Source organism: Capricornis sumatraensis, chromosome 3 (assembly GCF_032405125.1).
Source record: "Capricornis sumatraensis isolate serow.1 chromosome 3, serow.2, whole genome shotgun sequence".
In the NCBI taxonomy this organism is placed as follows: domain Eukaryota; kingdom Metazoa; phylum Chordata; class Mammalia; order Artiodactyla; family Bovidae; genus Capricornis; species Capricornis sumatraensis.
The window spans coordinates 13982486-14010156 of NC_091071.1; the positions used below are offsets into that span (position 1 = coordinate 13982486).

The 27671-nt window shown below is 47.0% G+C and overlaps 2 protein-coding genes and 1 pseudogene across 2 annotated transcripts in view; 1 reads left to right on the forward strand and 2 right to left on the reverse strand.

Moving 5' to 3' along the window:
• Nucleotides 1-1636: 1636 nt before the first annotated feature.
• Nucleotides 1637-8417, reverse strand: KCTD7 (potassium channel tetramerization domain containing 7). The gene is made up of 4 exons (XM_068969323.1): nt 8274-8417; nt 5569-5738; nt 2453-2631; nt 1637-2013 (listed from the first exon to the last, which is right to left on the reverse strand). The coding sequence occupies exons 1-4, from the start codon at nt 8415-8417 to the stop codon at nt 1637-1639; spliced, it is 870 nt and encodes a 289-aa protein (XP_068825424.1).
• A 4802-nt stretch (nt 8418-13219) lies between these two features.
• On the forward strand, nt 13220-13891 carry LOC138077179 (small ribosomal subunit protein eS6 pseudogene; annotated as a pseudogene).
• Nucleotides 13892-23336: 9445 nt separating this feature from the next.
• Nucleotides 23337-27671, reverse strand: part of TPST1 (tyrosylprotein sulfotransferase 1) — a 90151-nt gene continuing 85816 nt past the window's right edge. The window contains exons 5-6 of the mRNA XM_068967967.1: nt 26222-26268; nt 23337-23825 (exon numbers count right to left, since the gene is read on the reverse strand). Coding sequence (XP_068824068.1) covers nt 26251-26268 — 18 coding nt within the window. The 3' untranslated portion in view covers nt 23337-23825; nt 26222-26250. The remainder of the gene's footprint in view (nt 23826-26221; nt 26269-27671) is intronic.

The window sequence follows — 27671 nt, forward strand, 5'->3', positions numbered from 1 at the left end:
ATCTCCTCACACCGGCTCCCTCCTGAAGAGCCTGTCTCACTGTCTGTCAGAAAACAAATTTTTACAGGAGTTCAAGCTACTGGCCAGTCTGGGCAACTTAAATCAGAGACTTTCCTGTGAGAACAAGGCAAGGGCTGTGCTACTGGGGTCCAAGCAGGGATGTCAGCTCCAGAAAAGGGACAATCCGTTTGTAGATGAGAACACGGAGAGGATGCGTTATTTCGGAGCCTGAAGCACTGACTGGACCATCCCCTCTGACGTTGGCCTGGACGCCTGCTCCACGCACACGAGAATACGATGTACAAGTGGGAGCCCACGCCTGGAATCTTCTCACACAGCGGCCAAGGGGTCACTGCGTGAGGGAATTCAGCCGAGGTCTGGCCTGCTTCTCCTCAGCTCCCGCCCCCCTCCTCACCAGTCTCCTCCTGGAAGAATGAGACCGATGACGCTCACAGGAAAAAAATCTTGTAAGAGCACCCAGGAGCAGTTAAGTTCAATTGCGATTGCAGGGAATGCCCCGCTCCAATGACTGGGGCCGCAGAGTATTTCCTGGGGACGCAGGCCCACCCCCGACTGGCGGCCCCAGGCTGCAGACATAGCAAGAAGGAAACACAGTGGAGCAGAAGCTGCTGGATCTTCTTCTCTCCAAACTGGCTTCCTGCTTGTCATCCCTCAGCTCCAGAGACAGCTGAGCCTCTCCCCCAGCCCCTTCTTCCCTTCCCCAAGACAGACAATCTCCTGGAAGGAGAACACTGACTAGAAAAAGAAACAAGGGTTCCCCGTCCAGGGAGGTTCACCATAAACTGGATCCTAACACATGGAATAGTGGCAAGCAGGGATTCTGAGCCTCTAGAAAGGATGTTACATCTCAAAGAAGATCTAGACATCCTGCCTGCTTGACTGACTTCAGAAGGAGTCCCTGAAATGTACACTCCAGTCCCGGGAGGCAATCACCCTTCAAGCAAGGCAGGTTGGTGGAAAGGAGAAGCCCAGACCCTGAGGCAGGGCTGTAAACATTGTGCTTTTCTAAGGCCAACCTGGTGCATGGCTTTGGCAACTAGGGTAACATCTCCAAAACGTGGTGAACAGTATGTCTCGGGAGGAAAAGACTCTTTCCACATCCTAAAATGAAGCATGGGGCCTTCGCTGGGGGAAGAAGGAAACAAGATGCTCCTTCTTCAGCCAGGGGCTGTGGGGGGGCCCGCAGGCAAAGTCCCCCCCACCGTGTTCTAGGTTCTCACTGAGACACTGAGGACGAGGGTGGAAGAGTGGTTATGCCTACATCAGCTTGGCAACGTGGCTCTAAAAGGGCACAAACTCTCTTGCAAGGTCAAGAAAATGAAAAAACCTCTCTGGACTTGCCGGTCAAGCCCTTGCTAACCAGACACCATCAGCCTCGGGCAGAGACCGTCGTGCCTTGAGATCCTCCGGGGACCACCAGCCTCGAGTCTGGCCCCGAGGTGTAGCCGGGGAGCCCGGAGCTGCCCCTCCGTCCTCCTGGAGCCGAGCCTCGGGACCTGTCCTCACCTCAGGAGGTGCTGGGGCAGCCAGGAGCCCCTCCGGGGACCGCGCTCCCAGAGCCACCACGGGGACCGGCTACCCTCCCTGACGGGACTCTGCTCCCTGCCAGCGCTACTCACCACCACGTGATCTTGAACTCATAGATGGGGCGCTTGCAGTAGTAGTGGTTGATGAGGTGCTTGTCACACACCCCGATGCACTGGTGGTCCACAGTGAGGCCCTGGGCCGACAGGTCCGTGACCAGGCAGTGCAGCAGGTCGTAAACGTCAGCCACAGCCTCCCAGGGCCCAAAAGACACGTCCACTTCACAGTGGTGCTCAAAGAGCTGCCCATCACTCTCGCTCCGCTCAAAGCGCAGAGAGTTGAGCAGTGGGCACTCATAGGGGGTGATGGGCATCTCCTCCTTGAAGACACAGACCTTGAGCTTGGCAAAGCGGGCCTTCCGCTGCACAGCGCGCAGCCGGGCAATCTCCACGATCCGCTCCAAGTGGTCTATGGGGGGTGAACACAGAGCCCATCACTGGACGAGGCTGGGAGGTGGGGTAGGGAGCAGAGAGAGACCACCCCAGTGATGTCTGGAGGGAAGAGACAGATCCCCAGGGAGGGCACTCTGTGGGCCCATGAGGGGCACAAACTTCACCAGGGATGGTAGGCGGTTCTGCAGGGCCAAAGGAAACCAATGGGACAGGATGAAGGTGTCTTTCTGAAATGCAATTTGATGACGCTGCAGGCAAGGTGGGCCCTATTTCACCTGAGTCTCCCCCTGTGACTGAGGATGGCAGGAAGCGAAGCGGGACTCGCTCCCATCCCAAGTATGACAGGTGTGTAGGAAGCCGTGACCCCCCTCTCCTGGTGGAGATCCCGACACTGACAGATGCCTCGCAACCCTCCCTCTGTGCACCTCGACTGCCCCGGGTCGTGGCTCCCTCACCTTTGTAGTAGGGCATGAGCCCCAGGAATGCCTGGCGCACCTTCTCCCCCTTCAGTGGCTGCATGTTCTCCAGCTGCTCCAGGAGGGGCCCAATGGCATAGTACTGGGCCTCCTTGTACACAGCCCGCACACGCTCCCGGGGTGGCAGGTCCCCTGAGCGCAGGAAGTTCAGCACATCGCTGAGCAGGAAGGAAAGAGGGCAGGTGAGAGGGAGCTGATGGACCCAGACAGGGCCTCCCAGAGATTAGAACACAGGCTCTAGACCCAGGCGGCCCACTATGTAACCTCAGGTAAGAGAATTTAATCTCTCTGTGCCTTGATTTTCTACTCTGTAAAATGGGGAGAAAGTCAGAAAACTACCCCATCATGTTATGAAAGGGTTAAATAAATTAACATATAAAAAGTTCTTAGAAAATACCCGGCACAATGACTTCTAGTGGTTAAGACTCCATGCTCCCAATGCAGGGGCCATGGGTTCAATTCCTGGTCAGGGAAGTAAGATCCCACATGCCGCATGGTGAGACCAAGAAAGAAAGACATCCGGCACAGAGAAAGCCCTCAATAAGTGTTAGTGGTTGTTTATCAGTACCATTATTAATATAATTATTAAGTACAGGAAAGTAATATAGGAAAAATGAAAAGATATATTTAACCTCTTTATATACTTTAATTGAGGTATAGTTAATATTACCTATGAATATACCCATAACAACCACCACCTACATCAAGATACAGAACATGCCTGGCTCCTTCCCTTCAACCTAGTGTTTTTGAGATTAATTTCCTACATTGTGTGCAGCAGGATTTCCCTTCCTCTGTTGTTTTTCTTCCTTTTACTGCTAAGTATCACACTGTTATATGGGTGTGCTATAAACTATTTACCCATTCTCCTACTGATGGACATTTGAGTTGTTTCCAGTTTGGGGTCTCTTAAGAGTAAAGCTGTGATAAATATTCCCTGTAAACATTTTTGTGGACTTGGGGACCAATCCCTCTTAAGTAAATGTCAGCAGGAGAACTTTTTGGTCATAAATGCCTGTTTGACAAAGTGGCTGTAGCATTTCATTCCCACTAGCCACGTGGATGAGTTCTGCACCCCTCACCCATCCCTGCCATCAGTATTATGCTATACAGAGAAGATGACTGCCGAACCCTGACACCTGAACAAACTGGTTTCAGGAGTGAATAAAAATGACACACTGTATTTTCTTAAAATAAAAATTCAGCTCTTTCAGTTCTCTCTTTAGATTCTGCAGTGCTAAGTCATTGGACCTATCACCGGTAGGTGTGGAAGGGCTCCTCTGTGAGGGTGCATGAGTAAACCCCAACATCAAGCTGTTACCTCAATAGTTCAGTTTATGACCATGACGCAACACCGGCCAGAACTCACTAACTGATCATCTGTCAGCCACTGTTCAGGTGTTATCCCATATAATCCCTTCAATGACATGGGGTAAGTGCTCTCTTGCGTCCATTTTATAAATGAGGAAAAACTGGAGCTCAGAGAGCTTAAGGAACACTCTTACTAAAGGAGCCACGGCTGCTGGAGGCCCAGATGCAGACACAGGTGACTCCAAGCTCACACCCACAATGGTCCAGACTTTAGTCCAAAGGACTATGTACTGAGCCTAACTGGAAACCAGCCCAGGGGGAGGCCCAAGCAGCCTCCACAGTGGGTGCTGGGGGCACATGTGCTCACCCACGGAGAAAAGCCCTAAACTCTTTTATCTGAATCTTTCCACAACTTCACAGGCTGCTGGTGACTCACAGGCCACTGGAGTCCAGTAGCCTGAGGATGAATGCCACAATATCCTGTTTTCTGCCACACCCTTGCTTGGCCCTGCCACTCTCCAGCTGTGGCCACCTGAGCATGGGCACAGCAGCCCAAGGCCATACCTAGTGCCCCCTCCCCATCACCCCTTCCAAAATTAGTCCTTTAGGCTCGAAGGCAAACCTCAGTGAGCTCTGAAAAACATAACCCTGTGGCCAGGCCCAGCGAGGAGTACTGTGGGAGATGCCAGCTGGGGCCAGCACTTTCCTCCCTCAAACAGCCTGCAAACAAAAATCTTTTTATAGCTCTGCAGAGAGATGTGACACTTTGTTTTCTCAGCATTGGAGGCAGCTGACAGCCCAATGGGGAAACCCAGATGCTTCAAAGCAAATTATTTGACCAGAGGCTCCTTTCTGAGGATGAAAAATGACCCTCTTCCCAGTGTGGGCAAGCCTACTTGGAGGCTGGCACAGAGATGTAGCAGTGGAGGGTTTCCTTTTGTTCAAGGTCAAGGACCACGCTAGTTCTCCAGTCATCTCCAAAGTTAGATGGACGGGGCAAAGAGCTTCAGCCATATATGCAAAGGATCTGGCCAGAGGTCACACCAAGACTCTATTTAATAAACATGACAGGCCTGCAAAGCAGCTATAATTATTTCTCATTTCACAAACAAGGAAACGGAAACACAGAGTCTTTAACTTGAGTGTAAAGTTGTCAGAAGTTATTTCTGGGAAAGACTTCTTTTTTGAGATTATGTCTTCCCATGTTTTACTGTTAAAATGACAGTAACAACTGAAGGTTTTCTTTTTAAGACTTGGCAATACTATAGGATGGCAACCCTATGTTGGCCCTCCCCTTACCTGTTTTATTTTTATTTATTTATTTATCACTGCACTGTGCAGCTTGTGGGATCTTTAGTTCCTCAACCAGGGACTGAATGCAAGCCCTTGCCAGGGAGACCATGGAGTCCTAACCACTAAACCACAAGAGAACTCCCTGTTTGTTTAAAACTATTGAAAGAAGTCTGGGAACCACCACCATACACCATGTTCCTCCCTAAGGTTGATACTGACACTGGTGGAATTCCACTTTCCAGTCTTTGCACAGCAGAGAAGCGGTTTCATCACACCTACCCAACGTGTGTTACCTGGGATGTCTGGGGCTGTCCTTGCCTCCTCCGGGAAAGAAACTAAGAAGGCCGATCCAGTTCAGAGTGCACATTTATTAAATCCCACCAGCAGGTTATCTCCTCTTCCGGGTGTTACGGAAGGTATCACGGTCCTGGGCCCCAGCCCAGGCCACTCACTCACCAGGACCGCAGGTGACGGCAGAGGGAAGGACGTACCCAAAGTGCGCGCCGTCGCGGTCGATGAAGTAGCGGCCCTCGGCGTCGGTGGGGATGTAGTGTCGCCCGCTGAACATGGCCGCCAGCATGGTGTCCTCGTAGCGCCGCAGGGTGGACAGGCGTGTGGTGAAGTGAGCCCCTCCGATGTTAAGGGGGACGACCTCAGGGAACTGGGGAGGAATCGCCGGCGCTTTCAGTCCGGCGGCTGGGGAGGCGAGCCCTGGCGGGGCGTCGTTGTGACCGCTTCTCTCCCCATCCCCCCACCCCCTCATCCGTTACCAAGTCCTCCCCTCCTTCCACAGCTCTTAAATCGGGTCTCTTCCCTGCAGTCCTCCTACCTCTGCTCCAGAGTTCAAAGCCTTCGCTGTCCTTCCGCTTTCTGAACTTCCCATCTTTGTGCCTTTGCTCATGTCCCCAGTGCTCCTGCCACTCCTTCTGTCCATTCAGCAAATGCAACTGCCCCATACGGCAGTGTTCACTGCGCAAGGGCACCCCGGCGAGCAGGCTCCGCTAGCCCAGCTGAGCGCCCTTCTGCTAATTCACACCAAGGCACGGTATGCGTTAGCAGCATCCATTCATTTAAGAGCTTCTATTCAAGATCCCCTGCTCTGTGAGAAATTTTTTTCTTTTACTTTCTTTCAAATATTTATTTATTTGGCTGCTCAGGCGTCTTAGTCACAGCATGCGGGTCTAGTTCCCTGACCAGGCATCTAAGCCCTGCTTAGGAGCACTGAGTCTTAACCACTGGATTACCAGGGAAGTCCTGCGTGAGCAATTCTACTCTGTCGACCCTTGCCTGCCCCAAGATAGGTTTAACTAAACACTCTCACCATTGTGCCTTCACTATACCCACATTCTCCTCTATAATAGTGCCTTGCACAATAGGTGCTTTGTGCTGTTGGTGGTTATGTATTACTGCCCAAGTTTTCCGAGGGCAGGGACAGCATCTTGTTCACCTATTGTGAGGCCACCCAGAGCAGGGCTCACAGATGCTTGTTGAATAACGCCCGGCATCCACTCCTCACCCTCTGTACCGCTCTGCTTCCCTCCTTAATCTGTGCAGTGAGATTAGTCCCCAGTCCAGTTATAGTTCTGGAGTCAAGGGCAGGGAATAAGGGTACCAACATTTGCCCTGAGAAGCTCTAGGGTCTCCCTAATATGCTCAGGGTCCCCCCCCCCCCCCCCCCCCGCCAATCTCTTCACTGCTTGTGGCTTTGAAAGAAACCAGGCCAATTCTCTCTAATTTTCCCACAAACCTCCTCCAGATTAACTAAAATTGCATCCCACTGCATACTTCAATATTACGACATCGCTCTGGCTCTGTAAAAGTCTGTGTGTATTTATCTAGACAGTCCTTTCTCCCAACATTCAAATCCTTTGTGAAATAAAAGAACAAACACAGTACATCAAAGTGGTCCAGGGTCTTGTGCAGTGTGCCTGGCTCATAGTGAAACCTCAAATAAGCATCGAATGAATGGATGAATCAGACAGACAGGCATTTACAGTTCTGTGAATGTAGGTGATATTACTCATCTGCACCCAAAGGACATAGGAAATGCCTTCTGCTTATTCAACAGCTAGCTCCTCTAAAACTATTCTATGTGCACATCAAGGACTCGAATATTATTGGGGGATAATAATACTTTATATTACTCACATGAAGCCATGTAACATTTTACATTACTCACATGGAGCCACGTACTGTGAAAGAGCTTGCATTGGAGTGCTGGCCTATAATCTCCAGGTCCTATGCTTTTTCTCTCAAAACAGACTGTTTCCCAGTGACAGAGCACACACACACACACAAATGGCACCCCGTGTCTCCAACGGCTCTTTTCTTTCTTCAATTACAAAAGTCCTCCTGGAGTTTTGCCCATTTCACAAATGTCCCATGATGTTTAGAGCACAGCCTCCTAACCCCAAGAGGACACTGAAACTTCCCAAGAGCCTCACCCAGGTCCACCTTGCCCTTCTGGGGTTGAGTCCCTTCATCTAGAATGTTACCTGTCACATGTGTCCATGTCTGCCACTACCTTAACCCCTATCTCCTAGCCTCTGTCTTCAGTGTCCAGCAGGGCCCCTCCTGCTTTCCTCCGGAGGGTCATTTCAGGCGTTCACAAGATAGTGTCACATGCATTCAGTAAGACCAGTGGACACCACTGTGCGTCACAGCACAGCATCTAGGAGGGAGAGCCATGGAGCTGTCAGGTGGGTAAGGCTACAGCTATGAACTGGCCTGCTTTACATCTGCACACTGCCCCTGACCCCACTCTCTGGGCAGCTGGATACTGGGTCCGCACAACTACCCAGGCGTCTTCTTGGATTCTCTAGAAAACACTATCATCTCTTGGGGCTCCAAGGGTCCCTTCCCATGGCCTACCCTCCCTCCTCCAGTAGATAAGAGTGGGACAAAGGGATGGGAGTACCAACCCAGGAGGCAGTGAATCCTGGAAGGAGGAGGATGGGAGGGCCAGGTGCCTCCTGGGACAGGGAAGACACACCTAGTGCGTTTGACAAGGGGTGGGGTGGATCGGTGGGTGGTGGGAGCGGGGTGGGTAGGGCAGCAGAGAGGACTGGCGCCGCCCTCGGCCCGACCCCCACCCTCCACCTCCGCGCTGCTCACATCCCAAGGTCAGCTCTGCCGGACACTGGCTCCTCGTTCTGCGGCCCTTCCCGCGCCCCCAACCCCTCCCCGGTCCAGGTACCTCCTGCGGCAGCAGAGGCAGTGCGTGCCCCGCCTGCGTGGCCGTCGGGGTGGCCGGCTCCAGAAAGTCGTCTTCGGCGTCGGAGCTGGACATGGCACCGTCCGGGCGACGGCTGTCTGGCTCCCGCCCCGTGACTACCACCATCCCTCTGGCTCTGGGCAGTGGGCGCGGCTTTGGGCGGGCGGGCGGGCGGGCGGGAGGGCGGCGGCCCGGGCACTAGCACCCAGCAGCTCCTGGCATGACGCGGCGCGGCCGACAGGCGGGGCCGAAGGGACCGAGAGCGCAGCGCGCGCAGGATGGAGGGCGGCGACTCCCTCAGCGCCGACCCGCTCGCCGACCACTGGTGGGGACCACAGGGCCACTGGCCTGACCCGGCTACCTCACGCTATTGGCCGAACCCCGCTAGCGTCCGCCCCCGATTGGCAGGAAGCTCGACCAATCTCAGGGCAGACAGAGCTTTCAGCCCGCTCCTGAGTAGCCATCAGATGCTAGACCGCTGGCCTTCCCGGCTCTGATTGGCCGTCTGGTCAGCGGGCTCGCCCTCTCCGCCCGCTACCACTCGCTCCGCGCAACGGGAGCGCGCGCGGCCACCACCTCTAAGCCTGGCCTTCTTGTTGGCGGGGAGGGTGGCTCCCGCATCCCAGTCGACACCTAGGAACTTGAGGAGAGAGAGGGCTTGCGACTTAATCGTTCGTACGTTTCCAGGGCAATGCGTCTTGCGCATCCTTGGGCGTCGAAGGCCGGGGAAATGCGAATCCGGGAGGACCGGGTCTCCTCAATGGAGAACCCGAGCATCCTTTCCTGAGGGAGGAGGCTGAGGTCACTGAGGTTGTCGGAGAGGAAGGGCAGCACTGCGACAGAGGCTGGCCCTCCTCTAACCGCAGAGACAGAACCTGGGTTTCCAGTCTTTCCCGACTGACTCAAGCAGCAATCCGAAAAAGGAAATTCAAAACAGGGGCAATTGAGTTCTATTAAGAATGGCCGTAACTCTTCACCCTCTACGCGTCAGGTGTTCCTCTGGACACCTGGAGACACGGATGGAGACACGCACGCCTTGTCCAAATAAGCTCACAGGCTGCCGAGGCAAAGTCCAGCCTGGCCCAACACGTCTGTCTGCAGCCTTGGATGCCATGTCTCCTGGTATGACAGTCAGCTCAGGGAGTCTCCTAGGGGGTCAAGATTTTAGCTCTTTCAAACCATTTTTACATCGGGCTCTTCATTTGAATCTCACATTGTTGTGTCAGAAAAGGAAACTGAGGCCTAGAGGATTAGCACAGCTTCAGGGAGGTCAGCCATAAGCAAGAGGCACAACACTTCCTCTGTTGGACCAATCACACTCCCAGTTGTAGGAGTCTCCTAGGTCAGTGTTCTCTAAATACAGTTTCATCAAAATTACTGGAGGGAGAATTTCTTAAAACACAGATTCCCAGTCCAGTTTCTCAGTCGTGTCCAATTCTTTGTGACTCCATGGATTGTAGCCTGCCAGGCTTCTCTATTGATTGATAGAATTCTCAGGGCAAGAATAGTGGAGTGGGTTGCCATTCCTTTCTCCAGGGGATCTTCCCCTTCCTGGGATGGAACACGGGTCTCCCGCATTGCAGGCAGATTCTTTATCATCTGAGCCACTAAGGAAGCCCTTCTCCAAATATAGTTGCATCAGAATTACTGAAAGGGTAAAATACAGATTCCCAGCCCCTCCTCCAGAGACTCTGATTTGGTGCATCTGGGGTGAAGCCCTTTAATCTGCATTCCTAACAAACGCCCAGGTAATTCTGATGCTGCAGGTCCTTGAACCATGTTTTGAGCAGCACTGCCCTGATGAAGGCCGGTTGAAGCCATCTCTTAGCTCTCCCTACCTGCTCCAGCCTTTCTGAACAGTATAACGAAATTTCCTTTTTCCATCCTTAGGAAGTTTCAGCTGTAATAGAAATTGCAACCAAAGGTGGCTGAAATCAGTGGTCCCCAGCCTTTTTTGCACCAGGGGCCAGTTTTGTGGAAGACAATTTTTCTGTGGATGGGAGGGTTTCTGGATGATTCAAGCGCATTACATTTATTGTGCACTTATTTCTATTATTACATCAGCTTCACCTCAGATCATCAGGCATTAGATCCCAGAGGTTGGGGATCCCTAGCTTAAAATAATAGGAGAAGCTTATTATCTTATGTAACAAGAAGTCTTAGTAGATCCTGGGTTGGTTCAGTAGGTAACACAACAAGGAGTTACCTGGACCACCTTGCTTCATTCATCCCCTCTGCCAGATGGCCTCTCCTCCCCTAGGAATCCTTGGAGAAAACCACAGAGCTAAGGGCTATTGGGGTGACAGTTAGTCCTACATCTTAAAGCAAGGCTGTATAAAAAGAATAGGAAGGGAGCCCCAGAGACTTGGGATGTAGGAAAATCCATGTGCCATCATGGTTACATTACTGAATGTGTTCGAGTTTTCATCTTCCTTTTTGGTTGAGGAATATATTTCCTTCCAGAATATAGTTTCCCAGTTGGTTTCTGTTTACACGGTGAAGGGACATCCAAGATCAGCTGCCTGGAATGAGGACTTGCTGAGCAAGTAGGCAGGGGTTGGAGCAGGTTTTCTGGGAAAGCAGGGCACTTCACTGGCAGCGGCCACCTCCAGCCTGCAGTGAAATGATTTCCAGGCCAGTCCGCATGAGGTCTGGAGGAAAGGGTCGATGAGCCTTGGAGGGGGCATGGCGTGCAGGGGTGGTTTCTGCTTTCAGAACACAGACACTTATAGTGCTGGGATTATTTTTCCTCCAGGAGTCACTCAAACAGATAGTCCTACAGGCATGGAACCCTGCAATTAGTCAAATGGATTCTATCCTCCATGCCTCATTAAAGAAAAGAACTTTTGAATGGCAACAGATTTCCAAAGTACTGATCCAACTACTGAATTTTCTCTCCCAATTCTAATTCAGTGAATAAGAACAATAAAGGAAATAAAAATGGGAACAAAAGCATCCATCTTCTTTTCCTTCCAGTTGAAGGACTGGCCTTTCCTTTCTCTCCCAGTTTTGAGGAGGAGGCTGTTTGCCAGCAGTTTCCCAAGTCCCAAGGCACAAAAGCTTGGCTAAGGACACACTTGCTCAGAACTCAGCTCAGCTCTCCCTCAGCCTCTGACGCACCCGCATTCATTAACCACTGCTGTTCCTTAGCCTTACCCACTGTCCACTTGAAAAATGTGGCTGATCTTCAGATTGGCTCTGTCATTTCTTTTCTGAATCCCATCTACCCCCCACAGGTGTGCCTCACTGAATGCCAGAACCTTGAAATCTAAAAGCTACTTTTCCATAGTATCTTGAATCCTGGGTTCTACAGGTGACTTAACTTTCACCAAGCAGATCCCTGCACTTGAGGTTTGGAGGGGGAAAGTGGACCCTGAGTTGGAGGCCTGCTTCTTGCTCTTTCAGCAGACCATCTCGGATGTGGAAGTGTTAAAACTTTTCTTTTTTTTACTGTGGTGCACCAGAGGTCCTCTGTTGGTCTTTACCTTCCTGAATTTTCAGAACTAGGGTGAGGGCATCCATTTTGCTGTCTTATTCATCTCTGTAATCAGCCTCTGTGATCCAGAAGAATGCCTGCCATACAGTAGAAACTCAACAGATGAATACATGAAAGAAATCATGTTCAAATAATTACTTCTCTCCATAGATTTTATTGGTATTATTGGTATATAAAGGCATGGATTGTTATTGATATCATAGAGCCAAGGAATTTCAGGATGGCATCATGCTGGGTTGGTGAGAAGAGGCACCCCTCAAGTTGTGAAAGGTCCTAGGGGTGTTATCCAGGGCAGAACATTCAGTGGGGGAGGGGGCTCTTTGGTTTGAAGTGCACATTGGTAACCATGGTAACTGGTAACCATATTTTCACTGTGCAAGATGACATGGGCCCCAAAATATTCTCATCCTAAGCTCTTTGCATGTCAGTTCTTATGAATGTTTTATATTTCTGTGAGTTAATTATAATAAAACAACATAAAATATGGATGCAAAAATAACTCACATCCAACAGTAGAAACTAACACAACACTATAAATCAATTACACTCCAGTAAAAGTTAATGGAAAACAAACAAACAAACAAACTTGGGACTTCCCTGGCAGTCCAGTGGTTAAGACTTCCACTGCAGAGGGTGCCAGTTCAATCCCTGGCTGGGGAACTAAGATCCCACATGCCACATGGTGCAGCCAAAAAGTAAAAATTAAAATAATGATAACAATCACATCCAGAATCCTATGAAAATAGTGTTTTATTATTCTTTTTAAAATTATTTATTTATTTGGCTGTGCCAGGTCTTAGTTGCAAGCATGAGATCTAGTCCCCCAACCAGGGATTGACCCCCCGGACCCTCTGCATTGGGAGTGCAGAGTCTTAGCCACTGGACCACTAGGGAAGTCCCCTGAAAATAGAGTTTTATTACTTTGGTTTGAGGGCTTCCCAGGTGGTGCTAGTGATAAAGAACCTGCCTGTCAATACAGAAGACATAAGAGATGCAGGTTTGATCCCTGGGTCAGGAAGATCCCCTGGAGGAGGGCATAGCAACCCACTCCAGTATTCCCTACTGGAGAATCCCATGGACAAAAGAGCCTGGTGGACTACAGTCCATGGGGTCATAGAGTTGGACACGACTGAAACGACAGCACGCACACAATTTGGTTTGAGTTGGTAGCTGTCCTGCCAACTGCTGCCGATTACTCTCCCACCCCTTTATGTCTCTAAGTGAACTCTTGTTCCAGGCACCTCTGGAAGCATTACGGTCAAATCTAACTGGTGGCTGGGTGAGTTACTTGGAGCCACATCCCCAGTTCTCCCTCCCACCCTCTTGACTGGCATTTTCACTAGTCTTATCAGTTCAGGTTTAAGCACTTCACAGTTTAAAAATCTTTTAGTCAGCTCTTTGTGGCGCCTCGGAGGCTGTCGGGAGCTTCAGAATGAAGCTGAACATCTCTTTCCCGGCCACTGGCTGCCAGAAGCTCATTGAAGCGGACGATGAACAAAAACTTTGTACCTTCTACAAGAAGCATATGGCCACAGAAGTTGCTGCTGATGCTCTGGGTGAAGAATGGAAGGGTTATGTGGTCCGAATCAGTGGTGGGAACGATAAGCAGGGTTTCCCCATGAAGCAGGATGTCTTGTCCCATGGCTGAGTTCACCTGCTACTGAGTAAGGGGCATTCCTGTTACAGACCAAGAAGGACTGGAGAGAGAAAGCACAAATCTGTACAGGGTTGCATTGTGGATACCAGTCATCATGAAAAAAGGGGAGAAGGATATTCCTGGACTCACTGATACTACAGTGCCTCGTCGCCTGGGTCCCAAAAGAGCTAGCAGAATCCGCAAACTTTTCAATCTCTAAAGAAGATGATGTCCGCCAGTATGTTGTGCGAAAGCCCCTAAACAAAGACGGTAAGAAACCTAAGACTAAAGCACCCAAGATTCAGCGTCTCGTGACTCCACGAGTTCTGCAACACAAACACTGGCGTATCGCCTAAACTTTTGGCCAAGAGAACGGAGGAGGCCAAAGAAAAACAGCGGGAACAGATTGCCAAGAGACGGAGGCTGTCCTCACAGAGAGGTTCTACTTCTGAGTCCAGTCAAAAATGAGATGTTCTAAGAGTAACAAATAAATAAGATCAGACATCAAAAAAATTTTTTTATTCAATATGATTCCATCAAGTGGGAAAAGAATTTATTAGGAAATATAATCCCCTGTGCCCTGATAAGATGCACCTTATCTGCTGGTGTCCCTATCTCTTGGGACGGCTCCACCATTCCACAGCCTTTCTCCCCTGCAGGGACCCCCGCCTGCTTAGAAACTGCCCTAGATTTGAGGTTGGGAGTGGCTTGCTTCTCTGAGGCAGTAAAAGAGTATCGGAAGAAAACAATTTGCCATTTGGGGGCTTCCTAGCGCTGATATTTGTTCTGACATCTGTTTGGAACTGTCAGCTAAGAGTCCTTTGCTGCTGCTGCTGCTAAGCCGCTTCAGTCATGTCCGACTCTGTGTGACCCCATAGAGTCTGGCAGCCCATCAGTCTCCCCCTTCCCTGGGATTCTCCAGGCAAGAATACTGGAGTGGGTTGGTGAAACGTTAAAATATCCTGAGGCAATATAGGATTAAAATAATCTATAAGAGTAGGGGGTCTGAAAACTTTTTCTGTAAAGGGCCAGAGAGTAAATATTTTCAATTTACCAGGCCACAGAGTTTGTATTTAGCTCCGTTGCTGCTGAGGAAAAGCAGCCGTAGACAAGACGCAAGTGATGTCATAGGTTACGTAGTAAATTATGTCATAAGACATAAACAGTGTGGTCAGATTTGGCTCGATCATTGTAGTTTACTAACCCCGACACTTCGCCAGTGGACCACGTTTTGTCAGAACTCTCCACCATGACCCGTCAATCTTGGGTGGTCCTACACACCATGGCTCATAGTTTCACTGAGTTAGACAAGGCTGTGGTCCATGTGATCAGATTGGTTAGTTTTCTGTGACTGTGGTTTTCAGCCTGTCTGATCTCTGATGGAGAAGGATAAGAGGCTTATGGAAGCTTCCTGATGGGAGAGACTGACTGAGGGGGAAACTGGGTCTTGTTCTGATGGGCGGAGCCATGCTCAGTAAATCTTTAATCCAATTTTCTGTTAATGAGTGGGGCTGTGTTCCCTCCCTGTTATTTACCTGGGGCCAAACTATGGTGGGAGGGCTTCCCTAGTGGCTCAGAGGTAAAGCATCTGCCTGCAATGTGGGAGACCAGGGTACAATCCCTGGGTCGGGAAGATCCCCTGCAGAAGGAAATGGCAACCCACTTCAGCACTCTTGCCTGGAAAATTCCATGGACTGAGGAGCCTGGTAGGCTACAGTCCATGTGGTTACAGAGTCAGACATGACTGAACGACAACTTCAAACTATGGTGGAGGTAATGAAGATAATGGCGACCTCCTTCAAAAGATCCCATGCATGTACTGCTATACCCAGTGCCCCCAGCCTGCAGCAGGCCACCACTGATCCACACCTCCGCCAGAGACTCCTGAACCCTCATGGGCAAGTCTGGGTCAGTCTCTTGTGGGGCCACTGCTCCTTTCTCCTGGGTCCTGGTATGCACAAGGTTCTGTTTGTGCCCTCCAAGAGTCTGTTTCCCCAGTCCTGTGTAAGTTCTGGTGGCTCTATGGTGGGGTTAATGGCGACCTCCTCCAAGAGGGCTTATGCCATACCCAAGTCTGCTGCACCCAGAGCCCGTGCCCCTGCGGCAGGCCACTGCTGACCCGTACCTCCACAGGAGACACTCAAACACAGTTCTGTCTCAGTCTCTGTGGGTTTCTGGGTCCTGGTCCACAGAAGGCTTGTTTGAGCCCTCTGAGTGTCTCTGGTGGGAATGGGGTTTGATTCTAAATGCCAATTAGCCCCTCCTACCATCTTGTTGGGGCTTCTCTGCCTTTGGATATGGGGTATCTCCTCATAGCTGCTCCAGCACCATGCAGCCGCCACTTCAGTGCCTACCGTCTTAGAAGAAAGCAATCTAGAACTTTCCCAATGCAGGGGGCCTAGGTTCAATCCCTGGTCAGGAAACTAGATCCCACTAAAGATCCTGCATGCCACAACCCAGTGACAAATGGAGTTGTGACCACATCTGTTTCACAGGGGTTCTAGTAGGTTCACAGAAGCATCTGTGGTTATTTCTCCAGCTCACAGTCAGGACGCCTGGTGGCTCACGAGGCACAGCATGCAGCCGTCCAGGACAAAATGTGGTTCACTGGAGAAGGAAATGGCAAACCACTTCAGGATTCTTGCCTTGAGAACCCCATGAACAGTATGAAAAGGCAAAAAGATAGTACACTGAAAAATGAACTCCCCAGGTCAGTGAAGTCAAGTCAAGTCACTCAGTTGTGTCCAACTCTTTGTGACCCCATGGACTATAACCTGCCAGGCTCCTCTGTCCATGGGATTTTCCAGGCAAGAACACTGGAGTGGGTAATATGCTACTGGAGATCAGTGGAGAAATAACAACAAAAAGAATGAAAAGACAGAGCCAAAGCAAAAACAACACCCAGTTGTGGATGTGACTGGTGATAGAAGCAAGGTCCGATGCTGTAAAGAGCAATATTGCATAGGAACCTGGAATGTGAAGTCCATGAATCAAGGCAAATAGGAAGTGGTCAAACAGGAGATGACAAGAGTGAGCGTCAACATTTTAGGAATCAGCAAACTAAAATGGACTGGAATGGGTGAATTTAACTCAGATGACCATTATATCTACTACTGTGGGCAAGAATCCTTTAAGAGAAATGGAGTAGCCATCATAGTCGACGAAAGAGTCCAAAATGCAGTACTTGGATGCAATCTCAAAAATGACAGAATGATCTCTGCTCATTTCCAAGGCAAACCATTCAATATCACAGTAACTGATAGACTGTGCCCTGACCAGTAATGCTGAAGAAGCTGAAGTTGAAGGGTTCTATGAAGACCTACAAGGCCTTCTAGAACTAACACCCCAAAAAGATTTCCTTTTCATTATAGGGGACTGCAATGCAAAAGTAAGACATCAAGAAACCCCTGGAGTAACAGGCAAATTTGGCCTTGGAGTACACAGTGAAGCAGGGCAAAGGCTAACAGAGTTTTCCCAAGAGAACACACTGGTCATAACAAACACCCTCTTCCAACAACAAAAGAGAAGACTCTAGACATGGACATCACCAGATGGTCAACACCAAAATCAGACTGATTATATTCTTTGCAGCCAAAGATGGAGAAGCTCTATACAGTCAGCAAAAACAAGACCAGGAGCTGACTGTGGCTCAGATCATGAACTCCTTATTGCCAAATTCAGACTTAAATTGAAGAAAGTAGGAAAAACCACTAGACTATTCAGGTGTGACCTGAATCAAATTCCTTACGATTATACAGTGAAAGTGACAAACAGATTCAAAGGATTAGATTTGATAGAGTGCCTGATGAACTATGGGTGGAGGTTCGTGACATTGTACAGGAGACAGGGATCAAGATCATCCCCAAGAAAAAGGCAAAATGGTTGTCTGAGGAAGCCTTATAAATAGCTGTGAAGAGAAGCGAAAGGCAAAGGAGAAAAGGAAAGATATATCCATTTGAACGCAGAGTTCCAAAGAATAGCAAGGAGAGATAAGAAAACCTTCCTCAGTGATCAGTACAAAGAAATAGAGGAAAACAATAGAAGGGGAAAGACTAGAGATTTCTTCAAAAAAATTAGAGATACCAAGGGAACATTTCATGCAAAGATGGGCTCAATAAAGGACAGAAACGGTATGGACCTAACAGAAGCAGAAGATACTCAGAAGAGGAGGCAAAAAAAACACAAACTATACAAAAAAGATCTTCACGACCCAGATAATCACGATGGTGTGATCACTCACCCAGAGCCAGACATCATGGAATGCAGTCAAGTGGGCCTTAGAAAGCATTACTATGAACAAAGCTAATGGAGGTGATGGAACTCCAGTTGACCTATTTCAAATCCTAAAAGATGATGCTGTGAAAGTATTGCACTCAATATGCCAGCAAATTTGGAAAACTCAGCAATGGCCACAGGACTGGAAAAGGTCAGTTTTCATTCCAATCCCAAAGAAAGGCAATGCCAAAGAATGCTCAAACTACCACACAACTGTACTCATCTCACATGCTGGTAATGTTCAAAATTCTCCAAGCAGGGCTTCAACAGTATGTGAACTGTGAACTTCCAGATGTTCAAGCTGGATTTAGAAAAGGCAGAGGAACCAGAGATCAAATTTGCAACATCCGTCGGGTCATCAAAAAAGTAAGAGAGTTCCAGAAAAACATCTACTTCTGCTTTATTGACTATGCCAAAGCCTTTTGCTGTGTGGATCACAACAAACTGTGGAAAATTCTGAGAGATGGGAATACCAGACCACCTGACCTGCCTCCTGAGAAATCTGTATGCAAGTCAGGAACCAACAGTTAGAACTGGACATGGAACAACAGACTGATTCCAAATAGGGCAAGGAGTACATCAAGGCTGTATATTGTCACCCTGCTTTATTACCTTATATGAAGAGTACATCATGAGAAACGCTGGGCTGGAAGAAGCACAAGGTGGAATCAAGATTGCCGGGAGAAATATCAATAACCTCAGATACGCAGATGACACCACCTTTATGGCAGAAAGAGAAGAAACTAAAGAGCCTCTTGAAAGTGAAAGAGGAGAGTGAAAAAGTTGGCTCAAAACTCAACATTCCGAAAACTAAGATCATGGCATCCGGTCCCATCACTTCATGGCAAATAGATGGGGAAACAGTGGAAACAGTGACAGACCTTATTTTTGGGGGCTACAATGGCACCCCACTCAAGTACTCTTGCCTGGAAAATCCCAGGGACAGGGGAGCCTGGTAGGCTGCAGTCCATGGGGTCGCTAAGAGTCGGACACGACTGAGCGACTTCACTTTCACTTTCATGCATTGGAGAAGGAAATGTCAACCCACTCCAGTGTTCTTGCCTGGAGAATCCCAGGGACGGGGGAGCCTGGTGGGCTGCCGTCTCTGGGGTCGCACAGATTCGGACACGACTGAAGTGACTTAGCAGCAGCAGCAAAATCACTGCAGATGGTGAGTGCAGCCATGAAGTCAGATGCTTGCTCCTTGGAAGAAAAGTTATGACCAACATATTAAAAAGCAGAGATATTACTTTGCCAACAAAGGTCCATCTAGTCAAAGCTATGGTTTTTCCAGTAGTTATGTATGGATGTGAGAGCTGGACTATAAGGAAAGCTGAGCACTGAAGAATTTATGCTTTTGAACTGTGGTGTGGAGAAGACTCTTGAGAGTCCCTTGGACTGCAAGGAGATCCAATCAGTGTATCCTAAAGGAGATCAGTCCTAAACATTCATTGTACAGTCCTGAACATTCATTGTACATTCAAAGTACTGAAACTCCAGTACTTTGGTTACCTGGTGTGAAGAACTGACTCATTTGAAAAGACCCTGATGCTGGGAAGGATTGAAGGCAGGAAGAAAAGGGGGATGACAGGGGATGAGATGGTTGAATGGCATCACTGACACAATGGACATGAGTTTGAGTAAACTCCAGGAGTTGGTGATGGACAGGGAAGCCTGGCGTGTTACAGTCCATGGGGTTTTAGAGTCGGACTCAAGTAAGAGATGGAACTGAACTGAATCCCCACACAAGAGAAATAGATCTAAGTGCACTGTGATCTTTTCAAATGTGCTCCATCTAAATGCCTAAATAGTTAATACCCAGCTTCACGTCTTTTTAAAATTTTTCTTCTTTTTTATAAACCCTGTGTCAAGGGCTGAGTTTCAATAGACTGCAACAAGGGAGCGGCTTGTTATGTACGGAAATACCAAAGCTTCATTTCTAATTCAAGTCTCAGCTACTCATTTGTGATGAACAACCGATAGCCAAGACAATTATTAATATTACTGATTTTTCATCAAAAGGACTGGCTAAATAATGAGACATCAAAAAATAAGTGAATGGAAAGTCCCTGTTAAATCTAACTAGATGGTTCGTCTTGGGTAAGTCACAGCACTACTACTCTAGACCCCAGATTTTCTAAGATTAGGGCATTCGATCTCTTATTTCTTTTAAAAAGCTCTCACTGCTTTTCACTTCTTTACTGAAAGTAATTCATGCTGATTGTAGCATTTAGAAGACAGGGTTAAGCAGAAAGACAATAAAAATACCCACAACCCCACCACAAAGAGATAAGATTGTTAATATCTTGGCACATGTCCTTTCTGTTGTCTTTCAATTTAGTGACTCCATTTAGTTTTCTATCCATCCTTTAAATAATAGAAGTGGGAGCATACTAAACAGCTTTGTGATTTCAAATTTTCACTTGATGTAATGCGAACATTTTTCCTTGTTATGAAAATTTTCTACAGTATCATATTAGCTGAATATTGTTATGTGGATGTACCATAAATCGTTTAACTAAACCTGCCTTTCATTAGTTTTCCAGTATTTTCTCTAAACTTCACTGCAGTGAACATCTTTGTGGGGAAACTTTTACACACATCTATGAAATATTTCCATATTTCAACTTAAAAACTTTTCTGTACATTCAGCAGTTATTCCATGTTTGACCAACAGAGGGCAGTTAGAGCTTTCCATCTCAGGGAAAGGTCATAAAGCCATTTCCACCGGACATAACAAAATAGTGGTTTTATTGTGAAAAATGATTTAATTTTGGATGTCCAGTAATAATCAGCAAACTCCAAAGGGAGAATCAAAGTCATTAATTTTTAAAAAAAAACCCTCAAATAGTGTGCTTTATTAGGACTTAAACCCTAAACGAATACAAATTATCTCTTTTGCCCAATTCAGAACAAAAGGAGAGCTCAGCTTTATGCAAAGACCTAAATTCTCCGCAGAAGACTGTAGGATAGTGACAAACAAGCAGGGAAGGGAGCTCAATGCCCCAAATACAGATCCTGCCAGAGAAAAGCCCAGACAGCCCCAGGATCTGGAGGTCCCTAGGAAGACAAATTTGGGGGGAACACTGGAGTCCTGCCTAGACTATCACTTATCCATCACCTACCAGCCAGGTTGTGGTAGGTAATACTATAGGTTTTGTTAGCTAGAGCCTGAAATAATTGTTTTATGTCCATTCTTCTTAATTTTCACCAAGATCATACATTTACAAGGCAGCACTTCTTGGCACAACAATTATACCCAGCAAATGACTAAGTACAAGGGGGGGTATTTAAATAGTTGTCACTCAGTGCTAATGACAAGTTTCTATTCTAGTAAAAAGATGATTATTGAGAGGCAGAGTGCTGGGTAAGGGTGTAGGCTCTAGAGCCAGATTGCCTGTACTTGCATCCTGATTCCATCACTTACTAGCTGGTCTGGAAAGCTAGTACTGCCTCCTGACCCAGTGTCTGTAAAATGCAGGTAGAAATAATACCCACCTCTGGTGTGATTTTGAGAATTAAACGAGTTTAGACATGTGCACTCAGGCACAGGGCTCGGACCACGAGAAGTTCTTGATAAATGTTTCTAGAGTGATTACTAAGATTTTTTTTCCTCTCATTTTGGAATACTATGACTCTTCACAGATGCTGCTCTCGCCAAGCTCCTCCTCAGATGCTGAGGACCCCGGCCTCTCCCTGGCTCCACAGGTTCACCTGATGGCTGCAGCCACGGCTCTGCGGGCCGCAGGCAGCTCTCTGACCTTCACAGGTGACACATCTCCCCTGGTCCCTCACCCGGTTACCTCTTTTTAAATTTTACTCCACGTGTCTTTCATTTGTTCAACAGGAGTTCCATTTGATTCCATCGAATCATAACATTTCACAAATAATAGTCATCTTCATAGGGGTGCTCTAAGATGTTCCATGGAACAGAAAGAAATGTGCTCAGATGGGAAAATCAGGCTCTGAGAGGGAAGGAATGTCAGCGGGGATGCAGACACCATAGCGTCTGCTTCTCTGGGCCACCTGTGCAGCGGTTCTTCTTTCCTGAGCCAGCTGTTCTGTGCAGTTGTTCCTTTTCCAACACAATCCCAATCCTGAAGGTGGAGTCTCCAGAGGTGGGCAGGCATAGGGAATAAAAATCTTTATGTTCACCTGCTGCTGCTGCTGCTAAGTCACTTCAGTCGTGTCCGACTCTGTGTGACCCCATAGACAGCAGCCCACCAAGCTGCCCCGTCCCTGGGATTCTCCAGGCAAGAACACTGGAGCGGGTTGCCATTTCCTTCTCCAGTGCATGAAAGTGAAAAGTGAAAGTGAAGTCTCTCAGTCGTGTCCAACTCTTAGCCACCCCATGGACTGCAGCCTACCAGGCTCCTCCGTCCATGGGATTTTCCAGGCAAGAGTACTGGAGTGGGGTGCCATCACCTTCTCCGTATGTTCACCTAGGGGTGAGTACTGGAGTCAGGCTGGGCTATAGTTTACAAATGTCCTTGCCTCCCATTCTAATAGGCTCTGGAAGGGTGTGTGACATCCTCCCTACAATTCTGGTAACATAAGACTAATACAGGAAATAAGGAAAAAACGAAAACACGAATTATGTTATGCTAAAGCTGATTTTATTGCTTTCTGGAGGCTGGAGCAGTAACTGGAGCAGTAACTAGAGCAGTAACAAGCAATGGGACTTAAGACAGCTGAGCCCATAACAGAGCTGGGATTTCCCAGGGAGACGGGAGAGGGACTGGGTTTCTGGGCACCTGGAAGAAGCAGAAAATAGTGTAAGGACCCTGGGAGGAAGTGTACTGTTCACAAGGGGTGCCAAGGCCACACTGTGGAGGCAGAATAGTTCAGATGTCATGTGTGAAGCATTAGAGAATCAAAGGATTTTGAACAAAAGAGTGACTTAAGACATAGTGCTGAACAAAGGACTGATCTGGCAGCAGGATTCATTTTCAGTTGAAGGGGACAGGGCTAGGGGAGTGGAGCGGAAAGAAGGATTGTAGGGTCAGGCTTGAAACCATGTCCATGGCACTAGCTGAGGGGCCTCGTGTAAATGGCTTGACCAGGCTGGCCTCTGTTTCTTCATCTGAAATGGATACGTCAGAGGCTTCTGGGAAGATTAATCATTTACCAAATATTTTACTAGGTTCTTACAATGTGCCAGACATTTTGCTAGGTGTCAGGAATACAAAAATGGACACAGAAAGACACATCTCTGCCTTCTAGGATCTTACTATCTAATGTAAGAGACAGACAATTTAAGAAGTTAAGAAACATTAAAAACTGCAAAGTGTGATAAGATATTGTGAATGAGGTTGGCAGAAAGGGCATCAGGGGAAGTCTCTCTGAAATTAGACTTTATGGAGACCAGACAATTGAGAAGGAAACAAAAGAACAGGATTCTGAGACAAAAGGATGGTAGTGGGTCTCTCTGAAATAAATTACAGCAAAAACTCCACTCAGAATATCTGAAATACAGGAACTGAAGAAACTTTGGTTTATTAGATCATCATCTGATACGTCTTATTGCTTCTCTAAAATCACAGCAATGAAAACATGTAAACTAGCAGAGTGCTTCACATTTAAAGCTTTTATTTTGAAAAATAAAATACAAAAGTCATCAAATTGTAAATGTATGTGGTAATTCCTCAACTTCTCAGAAACAATACAATGAGTTATTTAAATAATTAAGATATGTAACATTATCCACATCAAACATTTCAACAGGCACAAGTGTTCTACAAAACATTAGAACATGTACAGACAACCTAGTCCAAGATGAAACTGCCCAATTTTGCTTACAGGATCCCATTTTTAAACCCTCCCCTTGAAAACAAAGTTTGGAATCTGGTAAGAAAAGATGAGGGCCAGAGCAGTTTTAACAGAAAGCACACATCCCTGCTGGGTTCCTTCTCCACAGGGCTGTGCGTGTAATTAGGATCGAGAGCGCTGTACATGGGAAGCAGGTCACTCAGGAGGGTCCCAACGTGTGCTGATATCCCACTCTCTCAGGGGAAGGAGACTGGCAAATAAGCAGGAGATGTAGGCATGGTACATACACTCCACTGATCTCAGCAGGGGACAGCCAGTCCTAGAAATTTCTCTGTGGCCAAAAAGGCAGCAGTCTTCCCTAGGGCAGACAAACAGAATGCATCAGAGGTGTGTACTCTAACCTCACTTTGTTCTTCTCTGCACGACACCACTTCCTTTCCAGCTGTGAGCCCAGCACAGCAGGGGAGACAAGCAGGGGGATGGACCATTGAGAACAGCTGCTTCAGAAGGACTACTGGAGAGGCACACTCTCCCTCAGTTTGGGATGCTTTTAGATCCCTGCCAGGAGCTTTGATATGCAAAACAAAAGGATGTAAGCCAAAGCAAGGACTGCTCCTGCCCATTTCCAAATGACTGCAACCGTCATCTGCAATTGAAGCAACTCTGAGGGCATTTGACAGGGATGTCAAATGTCCAGGGGTTGAATGCTGACTGTTTAATATCAAAAGGTGGATACTGAGGTTCTTTAAAGCAAACTTTAGGAAATACAGTGACTGCTGTTCATACACCAAAGGGATCCCAAAGACAAGACAAAAGACTATGATTTGTCTTGAGATACCTTGGTGTCTTCCTAGCTTCTCCTGAGTTCTTCTCTCATCGCATGGGGGCCACTACAGGCCTCGACAAGCAAACAAGGATGTATTGCTGCTGTAGTGGCAACTCAAAGCTGGAGTCATCAGTCCTGTAAAACAGCTGGTTGATAATGCATCCCTGTATGAATGTTTCCAGGAAGGAATTCATCGAATACTTTTTTTTTTTTTTTGGCTGTACTGGGTCTTAGTTGTCACACGTGGGATCTTTAGTTATAGCATTTGAACTTTTGAACTCAGTGGTGGCATGTGGGATCTAGTTCCCTGACCAGGGACTGAACCTGGGCCCCCTGCATCGGGAGCATGGAGTCTTAGCCACTGGACCACCAGAGAAGACTCTCATCTACACTTTTGAAAATATTTTGAATAAACAAAATTACAAGGCCTGATAACTGCTGTTATAACCTGTATGCCCACTGAGTTTAAGTCTATACATTTTGCTTCTTAGCAAAAGACAATCATAAATCCTAAGGCCTATGAATAGTATTAATTCACTGTTGTTGGTAATTTTGACATGGTATAGCAGTGTTCACTTTTTTCTATCTGCAATCTATTAATACACAGCACATCATAAAAGTTTTATTCAGACTGAATTTTCAATCTCAGTTTTCTCATCAGTAGAACAGAAAAAATACCACCTACTTGCCAGACTTGAATGAAATCATTCATATATATGTGTGTGTGTGTATATATGAATAATTCATAGATCTTAAAGATATCATTTATCATATATTATTCATATACTATATATATGTGATGCTTGGTATTTCATGCCTGGTATGGAGTACACAGTTAATACATGGCTATTATATAAAGTAAAAATAGAATAGCAAACAAAACTATGATAAAAATCAGATTTTAATGAAAGCTTTTCAAGTTCCAAATGGTTGTAATGGTCCCCAATCTTTTTGGCACCAGGGACCTCAACAAGCAAACAAGGGACCGGTTTCATGGAAGATAATTTATCAACGGACCAGGGGTAGGGGGACGGTTTCGAGATGATTCAAGCACATTACATTTATTGTGCACTTCATTTCTATTATTATTGCATCAGCTCCATCTCAGATCATCAGGCATTAGATCCCAGAGGCTGGGGACCCCTGGTCTACAACATAATCACATTATTCAGACCAAAATGGAATCTTAAAATCTGGGAGAGTGGTGTGAGGTCTGAACAGCCACGTCAGGAGGTCTAAGTTCAGAATCAACTTTGCCACTGGAATCCAAGACATGTACCTGATGATCACTCAGACAGAAAGGGGGCCAAGAAGGCCTGCCCCACACTGTAGACCTCAACTACAAGACAGCATGGCTTATAAACATATAACACCTTAATGCATTAACATCAGCAAGGGCAGACTTGAAAAACCAACCAAGCAAAAGTATTAGTGCAAAAATGTTGGCACATGCCGCACACAGAGGAAGCAGCATGGGTGGCGAAAGAATCCCTGGCTGGACATCAGAAGATGGTGCTCATTACTACTGGGTTCTTCCAACCTGTGATGTGACCGTGACCGATAAACTGTCTCTCTAGGATCAGTTTCCTTATCAGCAAACAGGTGGTTGAGGGTGTTTCTTTCAGCTAAAATATTTTACCATTTAACACCCCTCCTCATACTGAAAATAACAACTGAGTGCTTACTGTGTGTCAGGCTTCTGGCAGACATTACTATGGTTCATTCTACCAATCTCTTATTTACACTGTCCTCACTTTACAGATGAAGAAACTAAGACACAGAGAAGTTAAGTAGTCTGCTCAATGCCAAACACAGTCAAGATTCCAATCCAGGTGAACTGACTCCAGAGCTGTGCTCCCCACCCCACCGCGCTGCCTCCTACGAGAGTGAAACCCAAAGGTCCAGGCCAGCAGTGTCCCCAACCTCACCTCATGTATGTAAGAGGTTCCTGGCTCTGCTACTCCACTTGCTCAGACTGTGGAAGGAAGCAAAAGATGTTTTAAAGTTGGTCAGCATGAGAAGTGACTGCTCTTGTTGAAATATCAGATGTAGCTTGCAGGCTCTGATTAGACTTCCTATTGAATTCTGTCTGCTACTGCTGACAGTAAAGAAGACTGGCTTTTGTCTCTGGTTCTTAGTAGGGAGACTAAATCCTAGGAATTTTCCAGGTAACATGAATGTCTTTGTTATTTATGAGCCCCTTAGATTATACCTGAGTATCTGCTAAGAAATAAGATGACTCAGTTATGAGGGCTGATCACAAGGAAGACCAACCTGTGATTTGAGGGCTGGGGCCCTGACCCAGCCCAGCTTCTGGGTAGGGGACTTTGGGGATTGAGTTCAATTCTACCACAGTGAGTCAGTCAATCACGCCTATGTAATTAGACTTCAATAAAAACTCTGGATGCTGAAGTTCAGTGGAGCACCCTGGTTGGTGAACACATGGATGTGCTGTGAGGGAGACGTACCCGCCCACCTCGGAGAAGGGCACAGAAGCTCTGAGTTTGAGACTCTCCCAGACCTTGTCTTATGTGTTTCTTCATTGGGTTGGTCTTGACTTGTTTCCTTTATAGTAAAACTATAATCTTGCTTTTTGTTGTTGTTGTTTTCCCACACTGCAAGGCTTGTGTAATCTTAGTTCCCAGATCAGGGATCGAACCCAGGTCCCTGGCAATGGAATCGTTGAGTCCTAACCACTGGACTGCCAGGGAATTCCCAAAACTGTAATCTTAAGTACAGTGCTTTCTTGAGTTCTGTGAGAATTCTAACGAAAGATCAGATGTGAGATTCTGTGGGCTTCAGTTTTCTCTTTATTAGGAGTTAAATCAAAGCCTTTTATAGGCTCTTTTTCTAAGTACCTATGTGATGCATTAAATGAAACTAACCTGAACAGGGGGCCTGAAGTGCCTATATTAAGCCTTTTACTCTATTTTTTGTTATCTCTTCTTTATTACAGAAATTCTCTATATTGATGAATCTTTTATTTCAAAATTTTCTCCTACTTAAGGTGTACTTTTTTATATGATGCTTTCTAATAAGTAAACATTCTCAATTTTAATGTAGTCCAACTTATCCATTTTAAAATTAATGATTAGTATTTTTTATAATGTTTAAGAAATCTTTGCCTCTTAAGGTCATAAAGATATTCTCTATTGCCTCCTAAACACTTTATTATTTTGCCTTTCACACTGAGTTCTATAATAAACCTGGAAAGGATTTTTATGTATGCTGTGAATCAGGGCTGTCCCATTAATTTCAGTCTTAAAGTCCCTTTCTTGACTCCTTCAGATTTATTATGCAAAACAGCCTTTGGATTGGACATTTCTTTAAGACTGCCTCTTGGATTATTCTCCTGCTCCAGCTGCCATAGCCTGTAAG

Bases quoted from the DNA above. Each gene is read 5' to 3' on its own strand.
- KCTD7 (XM_068969323.1), bottom strand. From the start codon at position 8,417: ATGGTGGTAGTCACGGGGCGGGAGCCAGACAGCCGTCGCCCGGACGGT. The intron at 2,632-5,568 runs GTACGTCCTTCC...CTTCCTGCTCAG, and splicing joins CGCGACGGCGCGCACTTTGG to CGATGTGCTGAACTTCCTGC. The intron at 2,014-2,452 runs GTGAGGGAGCCA...CACCCCCCATAG, and splicing joins GCTCATGCCCTACTACAAAG to ACCACTTGGAGCGGATCGTG.